Source organism: Zingiber officinale, chromosome 2A, assembly GCF_018446385.1.
Source record: "Zingiber officinale cultivar Zhangliang chromosome 2A, Zo_v1.1, whole genome shotgun sequence".
Classification (NCBI taxonomy): Eukaryota; Viridiplantae; Streptophyta; class Magnoliopsida; order Zingiberales; family Zingiberaceae; genus Zingiber; species Zingiber officinale.
Window position 1 is genome coordinate 23,782,339 of NC_055988.1, and position 24,194 is coordinate 23,806,532.

A 24,194-nucleotide genomic window follows, 5' to 3' on the forward strand; every position below is an offset into this window, starting at 1 on the left:
TCTTGCCTATCAATCCCACGTCGCATCAAGAATTTTTTGTTTCCACTATTACTTTTACTTGTATTTTGGTTTTTCAAACATGTTCATGTAAAAATTAACTTGAGTGCAGATTTTGTCTTGTGTTGGTCTTTTGTTTGGTTATGATACTTGTGTTAAGCCATGTCGGCACGGAGTCTAGCTTGTTTTATGTGTGTATGTTTGCGTGGTTTGTGTTATATCTGTCGTGTGGGATGTCTTACCTTTGCCCTTGTCTTTGTCATCATCTTTGTCTTCGTCAATCGAGGTTCATTGTAGTCAGACACCATCAGAACGTTACTGAGGAGAATGAGAGCATTGTCGTGGGTCTTGCCTAGCATCCGACTTCTGTCCGTCATTCTGTTGATGATGGCAAGGTCCAGTAGATCTTTTGGATGGTTGATTATGCCTCACCCTTCTTTGATTGGCCACCAATCGTAGTTCTCGGGCATACTATTGACATTCTCTGGTAGAATGAGTAATCGACTGATGAAAATCATAGTAAGATTTCACCATGGGCTCTTGACTTGCCTCTCTAGTCAGGTTATTTTCTATCGTTTGTATAATTTTTTCTCCCTTGCGATTCATGAAATCTTGATTCCATAAGGAAGGAAGAGGCGCATTTCGATCTATATAGTGGTCGTTAAGGTTTGGGCCAGTACCTCTTTCCTTTTGACAAATTGAGTTTCTTCTCCATGGACATATTTAATAGCCCGTGCTTATAACCCGTCGAAGTCAGACGAGGGTTGTTTCACCAAAGATCTAAAGAAATCCTTGTCAGTTAAGCTATGAGAAAATGCATTAACCTACACTTCTGGAGTGACCAAGGGTGCATTTATGACCACTCAGTTGAACCTTTGCAAATAGTCTTTTAAGGACTCTCTGGGTTTTTATCTTAGGACGAACATATCATGAGGAGGCTTCTGATACCTTCGGCTGGTAGCAAAGCACCTCATGAACATTGTCTTAAAGTCCTCGAAAGACTGTATGGAGGATGTTGAAAGGCGATTGAACTACTTCTACGCTGAGCCTGACAGTGTTGTTAGAAAAAACTCGATATTTGACCCCATCTGTGTATCGATGTAATAAGGTGGCATTTTCGAATTTGCAAAGATGGTCCTTGGGATTCGTTGTGAATTATATTCTCCAATTTGTGGAGCTTGAAAATGTCTTGGTAATTCATCCCTAAGGACTCCCGATGAGAAGGGGGGCCTTTAGAGTTGGGTACGTTACTCAACATGCACTCATTTTCTTTTGGGGGACTCCAACTGGGGATTTCCTCTGAAGACCCTAAAGATTCTTCTACCATAGCAGAAATATCGATCAGGGCCTGAAACACATCCTTAGGGGTTTCGCCTGGTCCATTCAATCTTTGCTGCAATGTCGGTGTCACCTCAACGGGTTGAGATGGTTGCTCATTTGGGGAGATAAGCCCCGAGAATGTCGACGATCAGGGTTGTCCTTGTAACACCACTTGCACAATAGCCGCCACAAATTTGTTGAATTTTTTCATTGTCATGGTAATAACATTTGACTTGTCATTAGTTCCTGTGCTGGACTGTTCGGTGTCATCCATCTTAATGTGTCTCAGTCAAGTTCTTAACTTAGAGTTTCCCACAGATGATACCAATTTGATCCTGCTTGAGAACGGAGACGTATGACTTGTTGGTATGGTGCTGCTGGCCAGTTAGGAGGGTGGCAGACTTATGTCATGCAAGGAAGAATACTCAAAGAGAACGAATTAGAATGACAACCAGAGAAGTCCCCGGCGAGGCCACTCCAACGCTCAAGTCAGCCTTTGGGGGTACAAGGTAGTTTTGGAAATTAGGATTTGGAATGTTTTATTCATGAGAGTCGACTACCTTTTATAGGATCAGAACTCTCCTTCACGTTCTTCCCATACCTTCTCGTTTCCTGCTATCATGGCCACGTTTCTCGAAATAAATGATCATTACAATCTATTTATGTCAGGGTAAATAGCTGTGTTTTCTACCTTTCTCGTTAAACGGTTGCATTAAAAGAACAACGGCTCATTGCTTTAATTCCTAACTGCTGGGATTGTTTCAGCTTAGTTTGAGGAAACAGAAAACGTGAACCACCAGGAGTCAAGAGTCGGGGAGTAGTTGGAGCCGGGAGTCGGAAGTAATGGGAGCTAAGAGTTGTGGAGAAGCTGGGAGCCGAGAATTAGAAGTTGGCCCTCGTTAACCACGTCTGTCATCCTAGCTCAATTATTGACCCTCTTAGCCACGTGACCCTTAGAAAATACCCCTGCATCAGTGGGTTTAGAGCATACACCAAGTAAACTCAGAATCATGAGACATTTTGAAGACAATTGAATAATGCACTCAAGAAACATGAGTAAACTTTTTCAGGATCGATCTCGCAATTACCATTACATCAAACGACTGTTAGTGATCCAGAAGCATTTGGATACTTGTAAAACACAACAGATGAATAAATTACTTGTTCTTGCCATAAGAAGATCACTTACACATCATCAGAAATAAATAAGTTTAGTTAGTAGAAATTAAGACGACTTCAGAACATGCATTTTCTTTGCAAACTAGGATGAAAATTTGAACTTGCAAATCATGAGACATGATCATCCTGATTTGTACAGATCTTAAAACACAAATTTATAACAGTTCTTTTAGTACTAAGGTTTCATGGTTACATGTAACTGAGTGTTACAGTTCTGTATAATCAAGTGTTATAACTTTTTCCATCAGGTGCCACATTACATGATAATCAAATCTTATGATTCAATGCTATTAGATGATGTTATGATTCATTACTTATTGTTTCACCAACAATGAACAAGTATCATGATTTATTTTCAGGTGCCATAATTTAAAGGATTTTAACCTAATATGCTTCAAGACCTGTAATTACATGATTGATTTCCATCAAATACTGCTAGATTTTATTAGCAAAGTTGATTTTTAAATATAGGACTTTCCTATTAATATTCTGCTTTTGCAGGTGGATTATTGGTTTAATATCCTTGATTAAAAGATTGTTACTCTATAATGTCTTTGATTAGAAGGATTCCATCAGCATCCACCATCCACCATTTGTCCGCTTGAAATCTTTTGGATAGACCAAACATAAGAAACACAATACTAATCCTCACCAAACCCAATCTGCTGTTGTTACCCACAACCACCTTCTCTACGCAAGCAAACCAACCAATTCTTCACCCAAATAAAAATTTTAAAAAAAAAACAAAGTAAGAAGATATAGATGTTTTTCAAGAACCAAGAGGCCAGGGAAGAACAAATCTGTGAAATTTACAGGAAAAGGAATGCCAATTTGACAGAAAAAGATGATCTTTAGGAAATATTTTCTGTATCCAAAGAAACCAAATTAAATTGGTAAAAACAAAAGTTTATTTCTAGATTCCAGATGGTCTATACAACTTTACAAGAGATAAATTATGAAAGTAGCAATTACTGCTAAAACTGAAGAAGATTTAGAAGCAAAATGATTTTTTTTTTTCTTTGTTCCTTTTGTTTTTTCAATAGAATACCTCCAGTTTTAGCAGCTTCCCTGCGATTTGAGCTCCTCTAGCTTCAATTTGATGTACTCATGAACAAGATCCAGCCTCTTCAGGTAAACTTCCAGCTCCAGGATTTGTTGATGCTTCCATCTATCGCCCGCAAGGGCCGGCGCCGGCGCTGCCGCTGCCCTTGAGTTCAGTGGCTTAGGGTTTAAGGGAGGGGAGTTGGATACTGTTATGCCAATACCTGTGGTGCAAAGTATCTCGTTGAATAACGGCGAGAAGCAACTCCTCAAGGTCTGCTCAACCATGTCGGAATTCGGCATGCTGGGCCGAACCACCTCGGAGGCGGCGGCCTCCTCGACAATCTCCGCCGTCACCGCCGCAGCCGCCGCCGCCACCGTTTCTTTTCCCTTCTTCAGGCGGCCTCGAGGTCTAGGTTCAAAGTCAGGATCCGAGTCCAAAGATCCATCTTTTAGGGCATCTCCGCGTTCAAGATCGCCGCTTTTCGCGTCGCGGCCGCGCTTGAAGACAGGGTTCCAGATCTTGCGCGCGATCTCGAAAGCTACCTCCTCGTGGGGGCTCCGGAAGGCGAATCCCTTGTCGGCGGCCATCCGCCCGGCCGTGCTGCGGAACTTCTTCTTCAGCCGGCGGAGCTTCTCCACCAGCTGGCTCCGGCTGAAATCGCAGCGGAGGCGGCCGCGGATCTCTTCGTAGAAGGGACCCGTGTCGTGCTGGTAGTCCGCCCGCGCCGTTCCCCTCCGAGACGTGAACTCCCAGAACCCTTGCAGCACGGCGATCTCGTCCGCGTCCGTCCACAGCTTCTGAAACCCCCGCCGCGTCGATTCCTCGCCTCCTGCAACGGAAACCATCAGAGAACGCTCAGGAGAGGCCTCCTTTCGCAGATTGGATCCCTCCGGCGCCTCTCCGGCAGCGCGCCCTTTGTCGCCTTCGGCGGAGGAAGCCATGGCTGGTGGCCGAGTCAGGACTCGGTCCAAGGGAGGCGTGATGGATCGGGATCGGGTTACGACTCGACTCGCCTGGGCTCGATTTATTTAGCCTAATCGGTGGCCCAAGTGGAGACGGCTCGGTTTAGGTAGACGTATTAGTCAAACGGATATCCGTTGACCTCATTAAAGCACGTAACGGAAGAAGAAGAAAAATGAAGGGTGTGGATTTCACGCAGATGCCACTTGTGTAATCTTAATCGCTCGTCTGCCCTGGCCTCGACTAAGCCAATATATTTGGCTGGTTCGGTAGGTTTTGACCAGGGCAATTCAATCCATCAAAAATGTAATCATAACATAAAATAAAATTAATTTAATTTAATTTAATTAAAAAAATATACATTTGTTACATTAACGACCTCCTATTCCGAGGGACGGATCCTCTAGTCTGTAAAGGCTGGACCATGAATTAGTCTAGCCTTTGTATTGGTGGAGGGCAATGGCCCCCCACCTGTTAACAGGTGGGGACTATTGTCTTCCACCAATCCCCTTGTCCCGGTCCAAGAGTGGACCATGACAAGGGGACCAGAAGATCTGTATGGAAGGAGATACATATAGGTACACAGATATCAGGTATATGGTCGGATAAATCTCAGGTCATCAATTCTTGAGACTCGATTCTTGGTCATTACGCAAGAGATGTCATGTGTCTACCGTCTACGCTACGCCCTGGGAGCAATTTAATTAAAAAATATATATTTGTTACATTAACGACCCCTAGTATCGGTCTCACGGATATGGAGGGAGGTACATGCAAGTACACAGGCGTCAGGTGCATGGTGGGATAAATTTTAGGTTGTCAGTTCCTGAGAATCAACCCCTATCCATTACACCAGAGATGTCATACATCCACCATCTGTGCTACACCCTAAGGGCGACAATTTAATTAAATGTAGATCTTCTACATTAACGACTCCGTAATATCGATCCTATGAATATAGAGGAGGGTACATGAAAATATACAAGTATAAGACGTATGATAGGATAAATTTCAAATCGTTAATTCTGAAAAGAAAAATGATATGCACAAGAAAAAAAACTCAATGAAAACCTCAAGGATAGACACATAAAATGATGATGTCCACAAAAAGTGAAATGGTGGGCCATGATTTTATGTATCTATTCTTGAAATTTTTATTGAGATTTTTTCCTTGTGCATATCATTGTTCTTCTGAAAAATCAACTAATTACTGTGCTATACATGGGACAGTGGCAATTAATTAAAACTATTACGGGAATTGACAGCATGCGGATTTGGAAAATTTTTTAATCATGCACCCTACTTTAAGGAGTAAAGGGTGATATTCTAGCAACATTTTTAAACAATGTAATTCAAAAATAATTTCATTATTTTGAATGCACATGACCTAATCAGGTCTCTCATCCTCTCTCTCTTAGTTACGTGACATTGAGCTTTGTGTGCTCATATCTTATAAACATAATGTCATTATGAACCAAATCTGAAATAAATAATAACCGACATCATTGTTGCAATCTCAGAATATCACAGGATAAATGAGTTTGATCAAAATCTATTGATCTAGATAGATCCGATTAGATCCATTTCAATTTTTGAGTTTTTGACACGGTAAGAAGTCCAACGATACTCTTCATTGTTTATTTCTCTCTCCGGAGCTGCTACAATGTTATGTCAACTTTCAACTAGAACGTAATTCTAATCTTCGAAAATTTGACCCACGTTAGGCTTGAATCAGACAAGGTCTGTGGTAGTACTAATTCAGATCCTTCGACCCTGATTTGACTCGAATCATACCCAATGTAGGCTTAATTTTTTGGAGACCCGGACCATATTCTAATTGAAAGTTAGTATAACATTGCAATACCTCTGAAGATATCGAAATAAGGAATGGAGAGCATTGTTAGACTTCTTACAGTCCTAGAAATTCATAAGATCTAAAATGAGTTCAATCGGACCTATATAGGTCAATCAATAGATTTTGACCGAAATTTACTAATTGATCTAGACATATCCGATTAGACACATTTCTAAAATAGTCATATGGATTTAGACAACCATATGAATTTCTAAAACTACAAAGAAATTTAAAGATGACTCATTACTTATTTCAAATCTCATTCATAATAACGTTATGTTTATAATAATATGAAAAGGTACGGTAAACACGGAGCCTAATGTCATAGAAGAGAGAGTAAGAAAAAAAATATGGAACCGTCATATCAGCGGCCCCCCTAGTGTCAGTCCCACGGATATAGAAGGAGGTAAATGCAGGTATACAGGTGGAAAGTGTATAGCGGAGACGTTAACCACAGACAGTGACACCCCGGGGATCGACTCCTGGACCTTTCAACTATAGAATCATACACTCTCTATCTGTGCTACGCCCTGGGGACTGAAGAGAGAGTAAGAGACATAATGAGATGTTGACATGAGCGATAAAAATAATGGGTCATCCAAATTAATACTATCTTTGGTAATTCTTAAAGTACAGTGTCTGATTTAAGAAATTATGAAATGTATATTCTCGAAATTATTATGTATAAATATTATTATATTAAATTATTATTTTTAATTATCAAAATTACTCTAATTTGAGTTATAGCAATTCTTTTTAATTTTTATTATTATTAAAAGACCATTCTTTATTAAATATATATATATATATTATAAAAATATCAGAAGAAGAGGATCTCGTCTATCTTCTAAAGTAAACTATTATAAAATAGAGTTAAATTATTTTAACTTAATTTAAATTATTATACATATAATATTATTATATTAATTTTTAAAAAAATCAAAATTATTTTAATTTGATTTAAATCGCTCTAATATTATTATAATATTTTTTTAAAAAAAAAGTTAACTATATATTGAGATAAATAAAATCTAAAGAGTACGAATCGTATTTGACTTATTCTGTAAATTGACCAAAGTTATTATAACATAAACTTGCTTAAAATTATTACATCAAAGATTAAAATATGCTATAGAAGTTTAGTCAAAAGTATTGGAATAAAAAAATTAAAATGTAAATTATAATAGGGTGTTTTTTTTTTCAATATGGCCATATGGGTTGCCTAACAAAAAATTTTTAAAAAAAATGAACTTCTGATTTTTACCTTTGGTAATTTATATCCCATTTTGGAGGACTAATTATAAACACAAATTTTTTATATTTTATTTTAAATTTAGTATATCAATTTAATATATTATATTGAAAATAAAAAAATAAATTTATAGGCCACAGCCCAGTTGGCCTGCTGTGTGTGGCCAATTGCAGATGAAGATTCCATGTATGAGAACCTCAGGACAAATTCTCACAATTTGAAACATTCTTGATGGGCAAAGGTTTACAATGGTTATTGGTTTTCACCACGAGGTTACTAAATGAAAAACTTTGATAATGAAAAATCTAGTGTATTATTCTAGTAAATGTCTCTGACAAAATCCCCAAGTAAGAGTGACACATGAACTTGAGCGGGCAAGCGAAAAGCAGAACAATGGATGATGAAGTTGGTCATGCAGCGGCCGTGATGCAATCAATAGCTTGTTTGCAAATTCCAGTCATCGTTGCTTCTGGACCGTAAACCTGCGACCAAGAATCAACTCTCTTTAGATCACCATTCAAACGTTTTTGTGTAGCGTGATCTAATCAACTTACCTCAAGCGGAATCCCAAGCTCCTCGCCCAGTTTCCTCATTTTCGCCAGACCAGTCTGATAATTTGGACCACCTCTTCGAACAAAAATGTTCATCCTTGCAGCCTTTAGTTTTGATTCCTGGGATCCACATAAAAAAAGAGGGGGAAATTAAAAAGATTGAGAAGAAAAGATAATGTAATTTTAAGAACCCACCTTCTCCTTCAGGGCCCGGATAATGCCATTGAATGTAGCAGCGACATCAGTGAAGTTTGCTATACCCCCTCCAATGAGAAGTGCTCTCTTGCGACCGTCTGGGTTTGCAGTTGCACACTGTCAGCAAAAGATAAAAAAGGAGACAATCTCAATGTTAAGGATGCAGATGAGGATATATATTCCAGATATTGATAGTGAATTCATACATCAAGGACAACTCGAGCATACTGAAGGACCTCATCTTCATTTGGAGCACCACTGTACTCCGCGTAGTTACCGAGTTCAGATGCATAACCCAAATCTCCAACCTGATCAACCATTAAGTCAGATTTGAGGGCAATGCTTATTGTTCATACGGCTAGAGCAGATATATAAGCAATTTTAGTACCATGTAAATTCAGTTGAGATTTATAAAAGCATTGCAAAAGTTTTGCAGGAAATGATTTGGTGAAAGAGCTAACCGTATCAGCATAAATGACGCTAGCACCACCACCAGCCACCATCGTCCAAATACGTCCTTGGGAATTTAACACAGTGAACTTCAAGGAAGCACTGGTCTGTAACAATGTAGATTAAAATGGTAAGTATACCTATAAAGCAGGTGATAAAAACATGATATTACAGAAAAAAAAAGGGATCTGGAAACAGATACGACTACTTTATGTTAACATAAAATTGAACTAGACAAGCAGACTGATCAGCTAGGATCAAGGAAGTAAGCAAGTTAAATGAACGAGTAAATCTATTTGAGTATTGTCATGTTTAATTGAGATCAAAAGTAGAAACATTTTCCTGTGTTATATTGAAACCCCAATTCAAGTTAGACTTTGAGTCAAAAAGAACCTTTCAGGCAACTATATTAATGGCTCGTTACCAATTCAGCAAAATTTCGTATGCTCCTATTGATGATGAAATTCTCTAAAAACTCAACTTTCAAATGCAAAAATTTATAATGGTAGCAATGGCTTGCATAAACATTTGGAATACATGTTATATTTAAAATTTGCACACTCACTATGAGTAATAAAATACTCAGAATCGTTGCATAGCAAACGGATTATGAGTTATCGGAGTTCATAGTTATGGGTCACAAATATTTGGTTGTTGGATTCAAGGATTAAAACATGGTTTCGTATTAGAGTTTCTGTCTAGGACCAGAATGATACGATTTTGGTACCATATCGTGCCAATATGATTTCAATATTTTTAAAATATAAAAAATAATATATATATAAACAATATATATATAATGCTTTGATTAAACATGTTTACCTTATCCTATTATAGCTAGGAATTAATTGAAATTATTAACCTAAGTTTTTTTTTTCTAAATTATTGCACCCCGTGCCCACACACATCCCTCACTGCAATCCACATAGGCCTCGCCGTGACCTGCGGAGGCCTCGCCGCGAATCACGGAGGCCCCATAGTCGCAGAGGCCTCATTGCGAACCGCGGAGGTCTCGTCACGACCCACGGAGGCTGCAGAGGCCTCACTACGACCCATGGAGGTCGTGAAGGCTTCGCCGTGACTCGTGGAGATCGCAAAGGCCTCACCACGTCCCGCGGAGGTCCCCTTCGTGGTGCTGGTGTTGGGCGGCAGAGGAATGGTAAATTTCGTCCATTTCGTGAATGAAACTTTAAACCATGGATTAAAATATGGTTCATGACAGAGTTTCAATCTTAGATCAAGATGGTACAATTTCTCTCTACAACTTCAATGTGTGCAAAGATAAACTTATAAGTTTTATTTCTATAATCTTCTTCTACTTAGATTGTTTACCTCCAAATATAAGCTCAGAAAGTTAGTCAAATTAAATTTCTGAAGCAACTTACATAAATATAGCATGGGTTTCAAATGATTAATTACTTGCCAATATCAAAATGAGTGACATGTATCCATGACAACATTGATTTTTGTAGCATTCTAGTGAGATCATATTCATAATTTTCGAAATCCATATTAAGTAATACTCCTTATCTAATATTGGAACAAGTTTTTCTAAATGTCCTCAAATATGACTCAATTAACTATTAATAGTTGGACTTCTACAACACAATTGGACCTGGAAAAAGCATAGGTGCAATATGTGGATACATCTCAATTCCTCCAACACTCTCTTCTAACATCACTCCTAAATAGTGATGTTGGCGCATTGATTGGTGCTTCATCTCTTCTCCTACCCTTTCTCTTTATAGTGTTTCTTCTTTCCCCATGGGCAACAAATTAAATTAAAGAATTAAGTTATGGAGAGAGAATCTTCTTATCTTGATTTTAGACAATATTAGCCATACACCATCTCCATCTTTGTCAATATCATCAAAACTATGCCGGCATAAGTGGCACGATGACATTATTCTACCAATATAGTATTGGTATTGGTCACGACCAAAATAATACATTTTGATCATGCTGACCAATATCAATTCACAATTGAAACCACTGTCGGATGTTATGTGTAGTTCTATATTTTTGGGTTAATTGTCACTTATATTAATTAATAGAATATTTTCATTATCTATTAAATTCCAAATTGATTACCTTTTAAGATTGAAGTTTTAATCTTCAATCAACTCAAAGGGAGGTTACATCTTTGATATCACAAAGCATACTACCCACCCTCCACCATCGTAAAATTTGAATATTCTTTCTCCTCCATCCGTCGCCAGCCCTCCATCCCCAAGCCAGCATTCACTATGCCAAGCCCCACTTCTCGCCATGACTACACCCCTTGCCTTCCTCAACCCTTGTCAATCACATGTCCAACGAACCCAACCAATGCCAAAAAAGAAGAAAAAACCAACGTAGTGTTAGCCTTCCCCTTCATTGGCACCCTTTGTTCTACTTCAATCCCCACATTTTGAAGCAAAGAAACAACACCTGAAGACCAATCTTGAGGTTATTTGCATTCTTCCAATTGAGAACTAGTTTCTTTTGCCCCATTTCCTACAGGCAAAAGTTTACTCATCCAACATGTTTCAAGTTGCGTCATAGCAAGATTCAAAACCTCAAGTCATGCCCGAGTTCAAGTTGGTATCGTGTCAACATTTCAATACATGATGTCGATGATAGATTCGAGGTTGAAGGAGAAAAGAAATGAAGCCGAGGAAGGAGATATTGTTTATGGCAAGTCATATCAAGTTTTAGTAATTTACTGGAACAATACATTTCTACCGTTTAAGCTCAGCATGGTATGATATTTTAAACGATAGGGCATAGGCCAATTACAAAGTATCCAACTTCTCTAGCCTCGTTCTTGAACTTATTGGGAAAGTATTGTCTTTGATGATCCAAAAGATGTTTGGTTGGAGCTCACTAATCTAAATCAGCCAAGAGTAGTAGAGACTGTCTCCCTATACACATCTTAAATGAGGGCTAGCTCAAGGCTCCCACTGCCCACTTGTTTCAGGGCAGCATGTTGTGAGCTTCAACCCTAACCACATCCGTAATAGTTAATTCTCATCCATACTAAGTGAGAGTCTAGGTGGGTCCACTTTTCAAAGGAAAAAAAACAATTGTTAAAGAAAAAGGAGGTCAAATTAAATATTTTTTAGAAAGAGGGACTATTATTAATCAACCAACTCATGACAACTTTTTATTGTAGAAGGTGCAAAATGCAGATTCTTAAAAAAGTGTATAAAACAAAAAGGGGGTTATTCGTGAAAAAAAAATTAATATGGACACATTTGTTCGATGCCACTATAATTGGAAGCAAATTATTAGCTTGGAATAAATCTGCTACTCCCTAATTAGCTAGTGGAATAAATCTGCTACTACCTAATTTGCCAATTTGGAATAAATCCGCTACTACCTAATTAGCTGCTGGAATAAATCTACTACTGCTACTGCTATAAGTAGAAATAAATAAAGGGTCTTTCTATTTTTGATTCCTTGTTTCCTTTAGCGATTGTTTTTTTCCTTTTTTTCTTGAATAGTCCATGTAATTGACTTCTTATATAAGGAGTGTTATTATCAATGAAGAGAAAAAGAAAAATTCAGTAATTTGGACTTTGTCTAAGACGAGTCTTTCCCCTTGAGTAATTTGGACTCTGTCTAGGATGAGTCTTTCCCCTTCCCTTCCCCATTATGTGTTGCATGACCAAGTATGGATCCGGATCTCGACCTATGACTCGATCCTGCACTCGAGACCATAACAACTTGATATTAGAGTTGATCATGGGTGACATGGATCCAATCACATCCAAACTCGATATCTTCATGGAAAGATTGATCTCACAACAGTAAGTTTTCATAAAGCAATTCACTTTCCGCCAACGAGGACTAGAGGAGCAGATGGCCGAGTTATCCCGTATGGTTCAAGAGACAAGACAACAGCTGGTGCCCACTGCAAACAACCTTACTCGCGTGGAGTGTGTGGCCCTTCTAAAGCCTCGGAGGTCAGACTTAAATCACCAATTAGTGGCACCCTAGTTCCACGGTACTCGAAGATGGAGTTCCCCACCTATTCTAAGAAGGGGATTCACGAGCTGGATTAAAAGGTGCGAAGAATTCTTTGCCAACCAAAGGACCACAGAAACCGACAAGGTTGGTCTTACTGCCTTCCACTTGGTAGGGGAAGCCCAACTTTGGTTTGATCAAATGGAACAGGAAGAACCTGATATGACTTGGAAGCAATTCAAAAACCATTATCATATTCGCTTTGGGTCGCCTATGAGCAACAACCCACTGGGAGAGCTAGCAAATCTAAAGCAACAGGCTCGGTAGAAGACTACCAACAGTAGTTCCAATCCCACCTTGCCCGGACCTCAGACCTTCGACCACAACAACAGGTTGACTTGTTCACTACAGGGCTAGTCGAAGATCTCTGTATTGACATTGAACTGTAGAAGCCTGAAAACCTAGGCATTGCAATGAATATGACCAGAGGCAGTACTTCCATCAAGGCGGGGGGCTTCTGCGCATGAATTGGGGTGAGACCACAACCAAGCTCAACACCAGTAGTGGAGACCCTCCTTTGGCGAAGACGAAGACAACGGGGGGCATCAACAAGGATACTCCACCTACTTCATTCTTCAAGTGCCTGACCCACGCCGAAATGGCAGAACAGAGAACCAAGGGCCTCTGTTTTAATTGTGATGAGTCCTACTCCACGGGTCACAAATGTAAACGCCTGTTTTGGATTGAAGTGTCTGACGATGCAAGGAAGGTGAGGAAGAGGTGGAAGTGGATTCAGAAATTTTCCTCCATGCTATTAGTGACGTTATACCCCACTTTCGAGCTTGAGGACAAGCTCAGCATCGAGGAGAGGAGTGGAGTGATGATATGGACACCTTTGTTGGATGCCACTATAATTGGAAGCAAATTACCAACTTGGAATAAATCTGCTACTACCTAATTAGCTAGTGGAATAAATCTGCTACTACCTAAATTGCCAGTTTGGAATAAATCTGCCACTACCTAATTAGCTGGAATAAATCTGCTACCGCCAAAATTGGCTACTGCTATAAGTAGAAATAAATAAAGGGTCTTTCTATTTTTGATTCCTTCTTTCCTTTAGCGATTGGTCTTTTCCTTTTTCCCTTGAATAGTCCATGTAATTGACTTCTTATATAAGGAGTGTTATTATCAATGAAGAGAGGAAGAAAAATTGAGTAATTTGGATTCTCTAGAACGAATCTTTCCCACGAGTAATTTGGACTCTGTCTAGGACGAGTCTTTCCCCTTCCCTTTCCCATTACGTGTTGCATGACCAAGTACAAATCCGGATCTCGACCCGTGACTCGATCCTGCACTCGGGACCATAACAAAAACATATTTGGAAAAAGAGATGAAAACAAACTTTGGAGCATTTAATTTACCCAACTTCATGTCAACTTATTCTCTCCCCTCCTCTCTTCTTATGAGAGTTTGATGTCCTATTTAGATATATTGTCTCACCATCTCCCCTTTGTCATGTGATATTTGTGTATGGTTTAAGATGAGAATAGGTATCGTATATTGTTTCCCTACATTTCTCTTATCTTGGAAAGGATGTCTCTCTTGACATCCTCTCCTCTTGGCAAAAGACCAAAAATTCACTTTCTTCCCAATTTTCTCCCCTCTCAAAAAATATGTTGGCATTGATTCTGATTTCACAGATGTCTTGTGCCTTAAACTCTATCAATCTCTACGGTGGTTGTAACTTCAAAAAAAAATATACATTAGCTTTGTCTCTTTTCTAAGACTCTCAATCTTTCTATGGGTGGAAAATGTTAGAATGCTACTCCATCTCCTCGCTGACATCTTCTCCTCAACTATTAAAGTAATACCAGACTTTCTTAGTCTCTCTCCTGATATTAAGTCGCTTCAAGAATCGATATTGAAAATGTGCTTTTAACTCTTTTTCTCTGCAACTCTTCATAAGTTTCCATTTCATCTTTGCAAACTTCAGAATCCTATGCTATATTCAGTTAAAGAGCAATATTATAGTACTCGAATGGAAACTAAATTAATTCATATTCTCATCAAGTGCAGCTGCCAACTCTTTTTAAGATCAATCTAAAGCACCACATCTTCATCATTTTGTGGTTATTTTTTTTTTCTTCTAATTATAGCCTTTTTATTATATGTAAAAAGTAAGTTGGAAATCTAGTACTTATACTCTACCTTGAGGGGGAGTGTAAGTCTCCAGAGTTAATTGTTATATGAATTCAGATTTAGCCCTATATGGAATGCTTAGATATTGAGTGCTATACCTGAGTCCTGTATATAGGGTGTATTAGTAATAATTATATTTTACGATGCAATCTTTTCTTGCTCAATCTCTGAAAACAAAAGCTATGGACAGTTTTGATACTTAAGATAAGTAGAAAATAAGAAAGAGATATTAATGATGTTTCTAAGTGTAGTGCAAATATAAGCAAGATTACAGAGTATTGTAGCTCCTCATCCTGATAAATATTGGAATTAAATAGAAATGAAAAATATTAAATTTAAGCCTTTTACCTTCTCGTCAAGTTTGTGAACAAACTTCTCTGTGGGGCTCAGTACTCTACCGAAAGGAAGAGGAAATTCAATGTTTCCCCACCTAAATAATGAGTTCAATTTTAGAAAGATATTTTTAGAAGAAGTGAACATCAGAAAGCACCTTGCCCAAGGCTATTTGAAGCCTACAAACAACATACTTTTTGAAGTTCTTGAAGGCAGCAGTGTCATCCAGTTCTCCTCGCATATCCAGTGGGTATGGTTCACCGTTTACCAAAGTAAAAGGGTTCATATCTATAAAACTGAAATATCTGCAAAGATGATGAGAACTAAAGATATACCAAATCATAAACAAATTTTCAATGAAACAATATAACTTATATATAAGAATAGCGAAATCAACAAAAGGTAGCCAGTAACCATATAGGACAGGATAACATAATATAGAACAAGAGTTATCAAACTACCTACCTATAATAGGAATTTACTAAAATACATATCTTCAGTGTGAAGTAAAAGGAACAGAAGAGTATTGGACAGCCCATTGTAGGATATACAATGTTTTTCAGTAGCATAATAGTTAAAGAGTGTTCTCCATAAAAAGAATATGTGCTTCAGAAAGCAACAAATGTGGAATCCATTCTAGATGTACATAGAGATGAATAACCCTTAGCATACCTTGGAACACAGCAAAGACCCCCCTTATGAAATCTCCTATTGTCCCTCGCACCTGAATCAAGCAATGCAACAAGACACACAGTTATGGCATTTACAAAATGTCTAAAATATATCAGACGTGAAAATTTTGTAAGCCCAAGCAGAATTAGTTTGAAAGTGAAGTTTCTAAGTGAATGATTATCTTTGCAAATTCATCAGAACAGCAAGCATAGAGAATTCAACGAACAATAACCATGAAATCGATGGAGCTCACCTCCAGCTGAAGGGTTGCGATCAATGGAGCACACGCATCAGCTGTCATGGGCTTCTCTGTAGGAAGATAAACTGTCTTAACTTTGTCCCAGTTCTCCTCTATTTCAATGCCTCCACACTCTGAGAAGCTGATTGTGCAACCCAGCCTTTCAGACACAATGGAGAGGTAGTACTCTTGATCATGGGGAACAAATGGCTCAATAATAAATGTGGTAATAGGCGCTCTGCATCCTTCCATCTCAACCTTGAATAACCAGAACAAAATTAGACTCCACCTTACCAGACAGTTGGATAACAAAGAACAAAGCAATCGTAGATCCGAATCAGATTAGATTCAGTCAAACTATTAGCCCATTACAGAAAAGGAAAATACAAAAGAATAGATCCCCACCTCCTTTCCTAGGCGTTCCTTCACAAACTGGGCCGCCTGAGCCAGATCTAAATTGAGAGCCACCAAACCGCTCTTCCCCCGCTTTCCAAACAGCATGTCCGGCTTCACGACCAATTTCTCCGACGAAAGCCACGGTTCCACGTTTGCCAACTCATTGAAGTCCGTCTCTTCCGTCACCTATTACAAATCCGCCATCACAGAACTTTCCCATCAGCTTCCAGTCCCCCCGACCACAAATTTCAACAACAAAAAATTCAAAAACAGAATCATTCGCACCGACAAAACCTCACAATCGACCTTTAAACACACACAAAAAAAAAGAACTCGTAAAACAAGATCAGCGAAGGAGTGATCAAGGGAAAGAGAGAAGAAGCAACCTGAGCGGAGCGGATCCGTAGATCTATGCCTGCGTGACGCTTGAGGTGCTCCTTGAGGAGCCGCTTGGAATCGTACTCCCGGATCTTCTTCCTCGCCATGCTCTTCCACTCGCTTCTCTTTCCTTCTCCCCTGATTTCCTTATATAGCCGCGTGGAGAGGAGGCACAGACACCGATGCACGGTGGAGATCCGCCCAACCGGAGTAGGTGGGCGCTCGCAGTGATGGCGCAGAAGTGGTTAGGTTTGACGGACGGCAGTCGACGCGCCCACCTAACTGCTCTTCGCAGCGGACGGCTGTTGATCTCCGCTGCCCGTTTCTTCGATATCCACCGTCAAAAGTTTTGGAAAGGAAGGTGACCCGTCCGATTCGTGCCCCGTCGGTTTGGGTGGGCCAACGTTGCTTAAAGGGAAGTTTTCGTGGTGGGCCACATTGGGTTCGATCGGATTCATTACAAGTTCTGTTTCAAATTGGGAGCGGCAATTCAGAGGTGTCAATGGCACAAAGGTGAGACTCGACTGGCAGTTGATCATGTGACATGATCTCAGGCGTTGGATCCGTATTCCATCTTTTGATTTGAAATAGATAGGTAGCACGTCGTCACGTGAGGTTGGCCTGGTTTCTCTGACGTTGGCCTTATCCGTTGGTTCTAACTTCCAACTAATTGTCTGATGCTAACAATGAAACAAGCCTAAGTTTGTTTAGAGACATTAAACATGCAACTCAGAGAAGACCATACAAAGCGAGGCACGAGCTTATTGTGTGATGGTTGCCATTACTTCCTCGATAAAGTTTCAAACGACATAGGCGCATCTCAGAACTATAATATAACGATAGAACATTCAAGTTATCATCTATATATTCATGATTCAATTCCTAATTACGATATATCTAATTCGATTTTCAACTATGATAAATTTGTAAAATAAGTTCCTCTAAAGAAAGCGCACAACCAAAGGTTGCTAGCCTTCTTGGCCACCCGGTGCGAGCGCGATATTCTGCACTGCATATACAAGTTCAAAAGGAAGAGACTCATGCAGAAGTTCACCATCGACTAAGTATAATGGAGGGGTGAACCACACTGGGCTTTAATATCATTTCTAAAACTGATTGCTAACCTTTTGTCTATTCTTTCATAACATTTTGGCATTTAAGTTTAAAACTCCTCGTAAAGACAAACTTAGAGTACTACTGATTTCCATTTCAGAAAAAAAAATATATGAAATCACATGTTGCAAAAAAAATCCAAATACAAGAGTTGGATTTGAATACTTGGCTGTCATTATCTTTGAAGCCACCATAGAATTAGCAGCCTCTGTATAATGAACTCCGTCCCAACTAATATACTTGGATCCAATGGCGCAGACTTGGCTTTCAGGATGCCCACAACCGATGTCATTGTTGTAGTTGTATGGAGGTCCACCATGGCCACAGCAGGCCATGAATGCAGTCTCAAAGCCTGCAAAGTAAATGAGGGCAGAGTCGTGGAGGTTGCACGGATAGGTCTAGATAAACTTATATAAATGTCTCCTCTGAAGATCAAGTGAATCAGCTTCATATAATGATTCAAGCAACACAGCAGTACAGTTTCAGAAAAGGCATCATAATTTGATTGTGGCATGACATGACATCATTTGATTGAAGTGTCACGATTCAATTTTGCTGCTACACATTGACGCAATAGGACGGTGGCATAGTTTGATTATACTAGGTATCAACATATGTAGTTGATACAATTCAATTATAGTATGTCTCTCAGTTTGGTTTTGGTTTAGGTGTAAGTATTGATTGATTTTGTTGTATACTCGTTGTTTAGTAGGTATGGCAGTTTAGTATATGAGTGAGCAAAATATTTGATTAAACCGAAATAATTAATTGAACCGACAAAATTTGAAAATTCAATCTGATTAATTTGAAATTTTAAATTTTTAAAAAATAAGATAACAATTTATTCGGTTCAATCGCAGTTTTAAAACTCCGAATTTGATTAAACAGATTAAATTATCATGTTACGAGCAATCAATTGTTGTACCTAAACCGGTGTTATAGACTCAATATATCAAATAGGTAAGCTCGACTGATTGACTCAATTGTACAATAGTAGTTGACTATTAAGAAAAATTCAATTAATTGGATAATCGATTGAATTAATCAATTTTATATTTGCTCAGTTTCTTTAATTTTAGTGGCAAAATTCCATTGGTTCGATTTGTCAAAAAAAAAAAAAAAAATCGGTTAATTCAATTTTGATTTATTTGATTTGATCAATTCAATTTTTAATCGAATGCTTAGTCCTAATTTAGTAGAAGGAATGACTACAATCCAACATTAGTGTCATTATTTAGTTGCCCTGTCATTGTTTGATTTAGTGCTATTATTTAGTTGCCCTGTCATTGTTTGATTTTATCATATATTGGTTTAGGAAGTGTTATAGTTTGGATATAATATGTTCAACAATTTGGTCATAGTAAATGCTACAGCTTAGTTAAAGTAGGTGTGTCACGCTTTGGTTGAGATGACAGGTTTTATTTTGTTGCCTATTATGCCACACTTTTGGTATAGAGTGTCATAGTTGGACTATAGCAAGTGCTACAAATCTATTAATTGAAGGTGATTCTGTTCAAAAATTGATGAGATGGATGTCGGAATGTGGCACTTTTGTTGACCTCTTATGGACTTCGCTCCTGCTTGCAACACAAGCAGAGTCAGTGCCGAGCCAGGGAAGCGGTCTCCGGCGATGGTCTTCCGACGCTCAACTCAATCTCCTGCGAAGCAAGAAGAAGCAAAGAGAACTGTAGCGCAATAGTAGAAATCGCATGTAAAGAATACCTCCGTCGATGTTTGGACCCCTTTATATAGAGATCCGGAAGTACGGGTACACGTTTCCCAAGATAAGCATGCATCTCAAAGCTTCCCCTGAAAAGACGTATCAGTAAAGTGCCTCTGACAGAGTACCTTAACGGGCCAAACATATCTCTATAATGAAAACTTCCGTCGTACGATCTTCTGTCTGACCATGCCGCCTGTCAGCAGCACTAGCTCCCAAAAGGATGTCGAAAGATATTCCGCTCGGCCGGAATTCTGCTATTCCTATGTTGTCTGCTATCACGCTGAGCGAGATACCTGCTCGGTTGAAAGTCCGTTGTCGCGCCGAGCGGGATAGTCGCTCGGCTGAAAGTCCACTATCCAAGTGTCATCTGTTGTCGGGCCGAGCGGGATAACCGCTAGGCCGGAAGTCCACTGTCCACATGCTCGATTGCTCGACCAAGCGGGATAGCTGCTCGGTGGGTAGTTCATTGTCTGTGTGCTCAGCTGATATCAAGTCTGCTGTTAGGACGGGAGGAAGAGCCACTCGACTCATCTTCTACGCATCCCTTGAGCGTCGGTTTGCTTACTCCTTGTGCCGAAGACAGTGAGTCGGTGCTTAATCCCCGATCGGCGTATGCCTCGCACGACCGGCCAACACTGTCCACCCGTTGACCGTCTTAACTTGACTTCCCCCGTGGCAGCAAGGTGGCCCCTTATCATCACCGCATCACAAGCCTCCCATTCAAGTCTAGTCGAAAGAGGTTGTAGTTCGACTGACTAGATAATTGTGAGCAGATTCCCTTCTAATTGGCCTTCATTGTTGCGTGGCCTTCGATCGGTATGGGCTCGATCCTAGCTGATCGGCCTGTTAAAGCTTGTCGAACGGGCATAAGTACGCTCCCTCTATCTGATCAACATGACGAAGGTTTACACTTGTAAAAATTCTCCTTGAGTTGTCTCGGGCGAGCGCGATCCGGTTGACATCACCCAGATTTCTTAGAAATCGTGCAAATCCCTGCGCATTAAGATTGAATGTGCTTCCATGCCAACCCTTGGTGGTGCGCCACGTGTCGCGCCTACTGCCGCCACACGCCCTGACGTGACAGGCGTGATGTGACGTTTGACGATCTTGGCCTGGGTTTCCGCGATCTAAATCGAATGACTTCAGTCGAGCGAGCTCAGGCCTTATAAGCCCGCTGCACCGCTTCCTTCGCACACTTCGCGTGCGAGTTCCTGCAGTTCGAGTTCTTGCTTCCTTCGAGCTCTGGCAATCTTCGGTGCTTCTTCTCCGGCGATCTCGGTCTTCCCAGTGACCCTTCTCCCGTAAGCTTTCTCCCCATTGCGTCTGCCTTGATCTTTTTTCGGCCTTTCTCTTTGTTCCGTTGACATTCCAGCGACCTTTTTCTATCTTTTCGATCGCATTTCTTCCTTTTTGCGTCTGTTTTTGCGATGGCCAGCTCTTCTCAGCCGCTTCTCCTGCCCCTGGACTTTGGTACTCATCCATGGAGTCTAGGTTTGATGGGGCCGACGCTGAGAGCCTGCGTGAGGCTTTTGAAATTCCTTCCGATCATCAGATCATTCTGCATTCTTCGTCCGATCGTCCCAATTTCCCGCCGACTGGCTGCCTTTCTTTTTTCCGAGGCCAATTCATCGTCGGTCTGCGGTTTCCCCTTCATCCTTTTATAACAGCAGTTTGTAAATATTTCCACATTTCCCTTCCTCAACTTGTGTCGAACTCATTTCAACTGTTGTGCGGAGTCATCATCCTCTTTCATCTGCACGACATTCCTCTTATCCCTCGGATCTTCCATTATTTTTACTACCCCAAACTGTCCGATCCGGGGACCTTCATCTTCCAGTCTCGGGTCGGCTTGGTATTCTTTAACAAGATGTCGACCTCCAACAAGCACTGGAAAGAGTATTTTTTCTTTATGCGTCTTCCCAAGCGGCCAGACTTCCAAACCAGCTGGTAGCTCGAAGTGGCGTCTCAACCTCCTCTGAAAAGCTATAAGAGTCGATCGGACTACTTGAACTCCATGCTTGTCGGCCAGAAGTATAACATTCATAAACTACTGCTGGAGGGTGTCTTGTACATCTTCGGCCTGAGTCCGATCCGCACCCGGCTGCCGACCAACCTAGGTATGAAGCTTCTTTAATTCCTCCTTTGATGCTAACTAATTTTTCCTTCTATTTTGCAACCGAAGTCATGATGCGAGCACGGGTGGCCAGCAAGGCGAAGCTCAAGGACGCCACGATCGAGGCGGTGGTTACTGAAGAACTGGCGAGCCGAGGCCTCTAACCAGTCAGCTCCCACGAAGATCCGCTCGGCCTAAGCGAGGAGACGCCCGTGGTGGTGGGCGAAGGAGAGGCTAGCCACGCGCCGAGTGAAGGAGCCACCCCGGGCTCACAACCTCCGGCCGAGTAACGCCCCATCATTCCTGTCAAGGAGCCATCGGGCTCGACCTCCTATGATGTGCCACTGAACCAGCGCAAGAGGCGACGAGTCGAACCTTCATTGCGTTCCGCCACTTCGGCGGCGCAGTCGGCCGAGCGGGTCGAAACTTCGACCCTAACTCCGGTTCAACTAACAATGGCCTCCATGTCGTCTGATCGGACGGCATCCCTTGCCGATCTGCCCCAAGGGACTCTCGTCGCGCCGCCGGTGGCCTTCATGCCACCGACTTCGAAGCCTTCCAAGGTTGAGAAGTCCCGCATTCACCCGCCGACGATGTCTCGCCCCTTGGGTCGGGCAACCTCGGTGCAGTCAGCCTCGAGCGGCCAACGCCATATCACTGTGATTCTCCACTTGCCCACCTAAGAGTACAGTGGGCCAAGTGCTGGGTATCAAGACCCCGAACACTAGATTATTATACAGGAGCCACTCGCCAAAATCTGGGAGGACACTCGAGCCCGTGCGGCGAAGATGCCTCCGGGCGCCCTTACGAACAGTCACACCCAAATGTCCATTGCAGTAAGTACTTTAATGTAAATTCATAGTTTACGTCCGATCGACACTCACAAATTCTTTTTTGCTTTTCCACAGTACTGGGTGGAGAGTCTGGTCATGTGCCACAGGCTCGCCTTTCTGAAGAAGGAAGTTAAGCAGTTGAAGGCGTCGAGCGACCAATCCTCCACCGCTCAGGAAAAAAACAGACGCCGAGGTGGCCAAACTGTAAGCCGCTCTGGAGAAGAGCGATAAGCTGCTTGAGGCCGAACGAACCAACAGCGTTAGTCAGGTCACCATGCTGGAGCAACTTAACAAACAAGTCGTCACTTTTGACAACAAGATCGAGTCAGCGGACACGAGCAAGAACAGGGCCATTGCCGATCTGGATGAGAAGAATAAGGAGGCCCGGGCTCTCACCCAGAAGCTGAAGGAGGCCAAAGATTTCCTGGTCACCGAGCGGAACAACCGCTTGGCCGAAGAAAGGCCCTCCGCGGCTAAATCGCCTCCAAGGATGCTGCACTTGCCGCCACAAAGAACGAGCTGGAGGTCTCCCGAGCAGCATTGAAGATTTATCAGGATGCTGAGGGGAGTAGGTCACCGACCAAGCCCCTCCGACCAAGCCTACATCTGCTCGGACGCATTCTGCGATAAAGTCACCAACTAGGCCCTCTGACTATATGATTTGGCGATCGACAGGACGATCGATCAGCTCCGCGAGGGAGGCCACCTGCCGGCCAATCTGACCAACAAGGATATAAGTCGGGACAAGCTTACTACCGCGCTGCCCGACGACGTCCTGGATTACCTTGAGTGAGGTTGAGGGCTTTATAATTTGTAATCCTCTTGAAGTTTTAATGAATACTTGTCCGTTTGGACGACTTTTATTTTCTTGCATCTTTTTTCAACTCCTTTGATTTTGAAACGAACTCGCGGCCTTGTGACCCCGCTCGTCCACAGTTGGTCCCCTTAGATGACCAACCCACTTCGAACTCAGTGGTGCACTAGTTCTATGTGTCGCCGCTCGATCCCAGGGACGCTTTGACGAGCAGTGCCAAACGGTCACTACATTATGCAGACTTGGGCCTTTGAGTAGCCGCTGCTTGTCCTCGCACTGAGCCAAGTGTTTAAGGTCGGTGATCGACCGTTAGCAAGGGCAGGGGTTTAACGTCGTCACTTGACGGGTGGTTGTAGACTCAGGTTTAAAGTCGCCGGTCAACCGCTGATGGAGACAAGAGTTTAACGTCGCCGCTCGACGATTTGACGAAGACTCGGGTTTAAGGTCACCGCTCGACCGCTGATGGAGACAAGAGTTTAACGTCGCCGCTTGACGATTTGACAAAAACTCGGGTTTAAGGTCGCTGCTCGACCGCTGATGGAGACAAGATTTTAACGTCGTCGCTCGACAGTTTAACGAAGACTCGGGTTTAAGGTCGCCACACGACCGCTGATGGAGACAAGAGTTTAA

The 24,194-nt window shown here is 41.3% G+C and overlaps 3 protein-coding genes across 4 annotated transcripts in view; all 3 read right to left on the minus strand.

The window, feature by feature from the left end:
* Positions 1-3,552: 3,552 nt before the first annotated feature.
* Positions 3,553-4,482, minus strand: LOC122043591 (probable transcription factor At5g28040). The gene has a single exon (XM_042604203.1). It carries the CDS (start codon positions 4,480-4,482, stop codon positions 3,553-3,555), a length of 930 nt encoding a protein of 309 aa, XP_042460137.1.
* Positions 4,483-7,815: 3,333 nt separating this feature from the next.
* On the minus strand, positions 7,816-17,134 carry LOC122040939 (ATP-citrate synthase alpha chain protein 2-like). The gene is made up of 11 exons (XM_042600427.1): positions 16,977-17,134; positions 16,600-16,776; positions 16,210-16,452; positions 15,953-16,008; positions 15,479-15,589; positions 15,300-15,381; positions 8,816-8,911; positions 8,561-8,662; positions 8,355-8,471; positions 8,163-8,279; positions 7,816-8,090 (listed from the first exon to the last, which is right to left on the minus strand). Exons 1-11 carry the CDS (start codon positions 17,073-17,075, stop codon positions 8,019-8,021), a joined length of 1,272 nt encoding a protein of 423 aa, XP_042456361.1. The 5' UTR covers positions 17,076-17,134; the 3' UTR covers positions 7,816-8,018.
* A 928-nt stretch (positions 17,135-18,062) lies between these two features.
* Positions 18,063-24,194, minus strand: part of LOC122040941 (GDSL esterase/lipase LIP-4-like) — a 68,234-nt gene continuing 62,102 nt past the window's right edge. For both annotated transcript variants that reach the window (XM_042600428.1, XM_042600429.1), the window contains exon 5: positions 18,063-18,433. In XM_042600428.1, the coding sequence (XP_042456362.1) occupies positions 18,108-18,433 (326 nt within the window). In that variant the 3' untranslated portion in view covers positions 18,063-18,107. The remainder of the gene's footprint in view (positions 18,434-24,194) is intronic.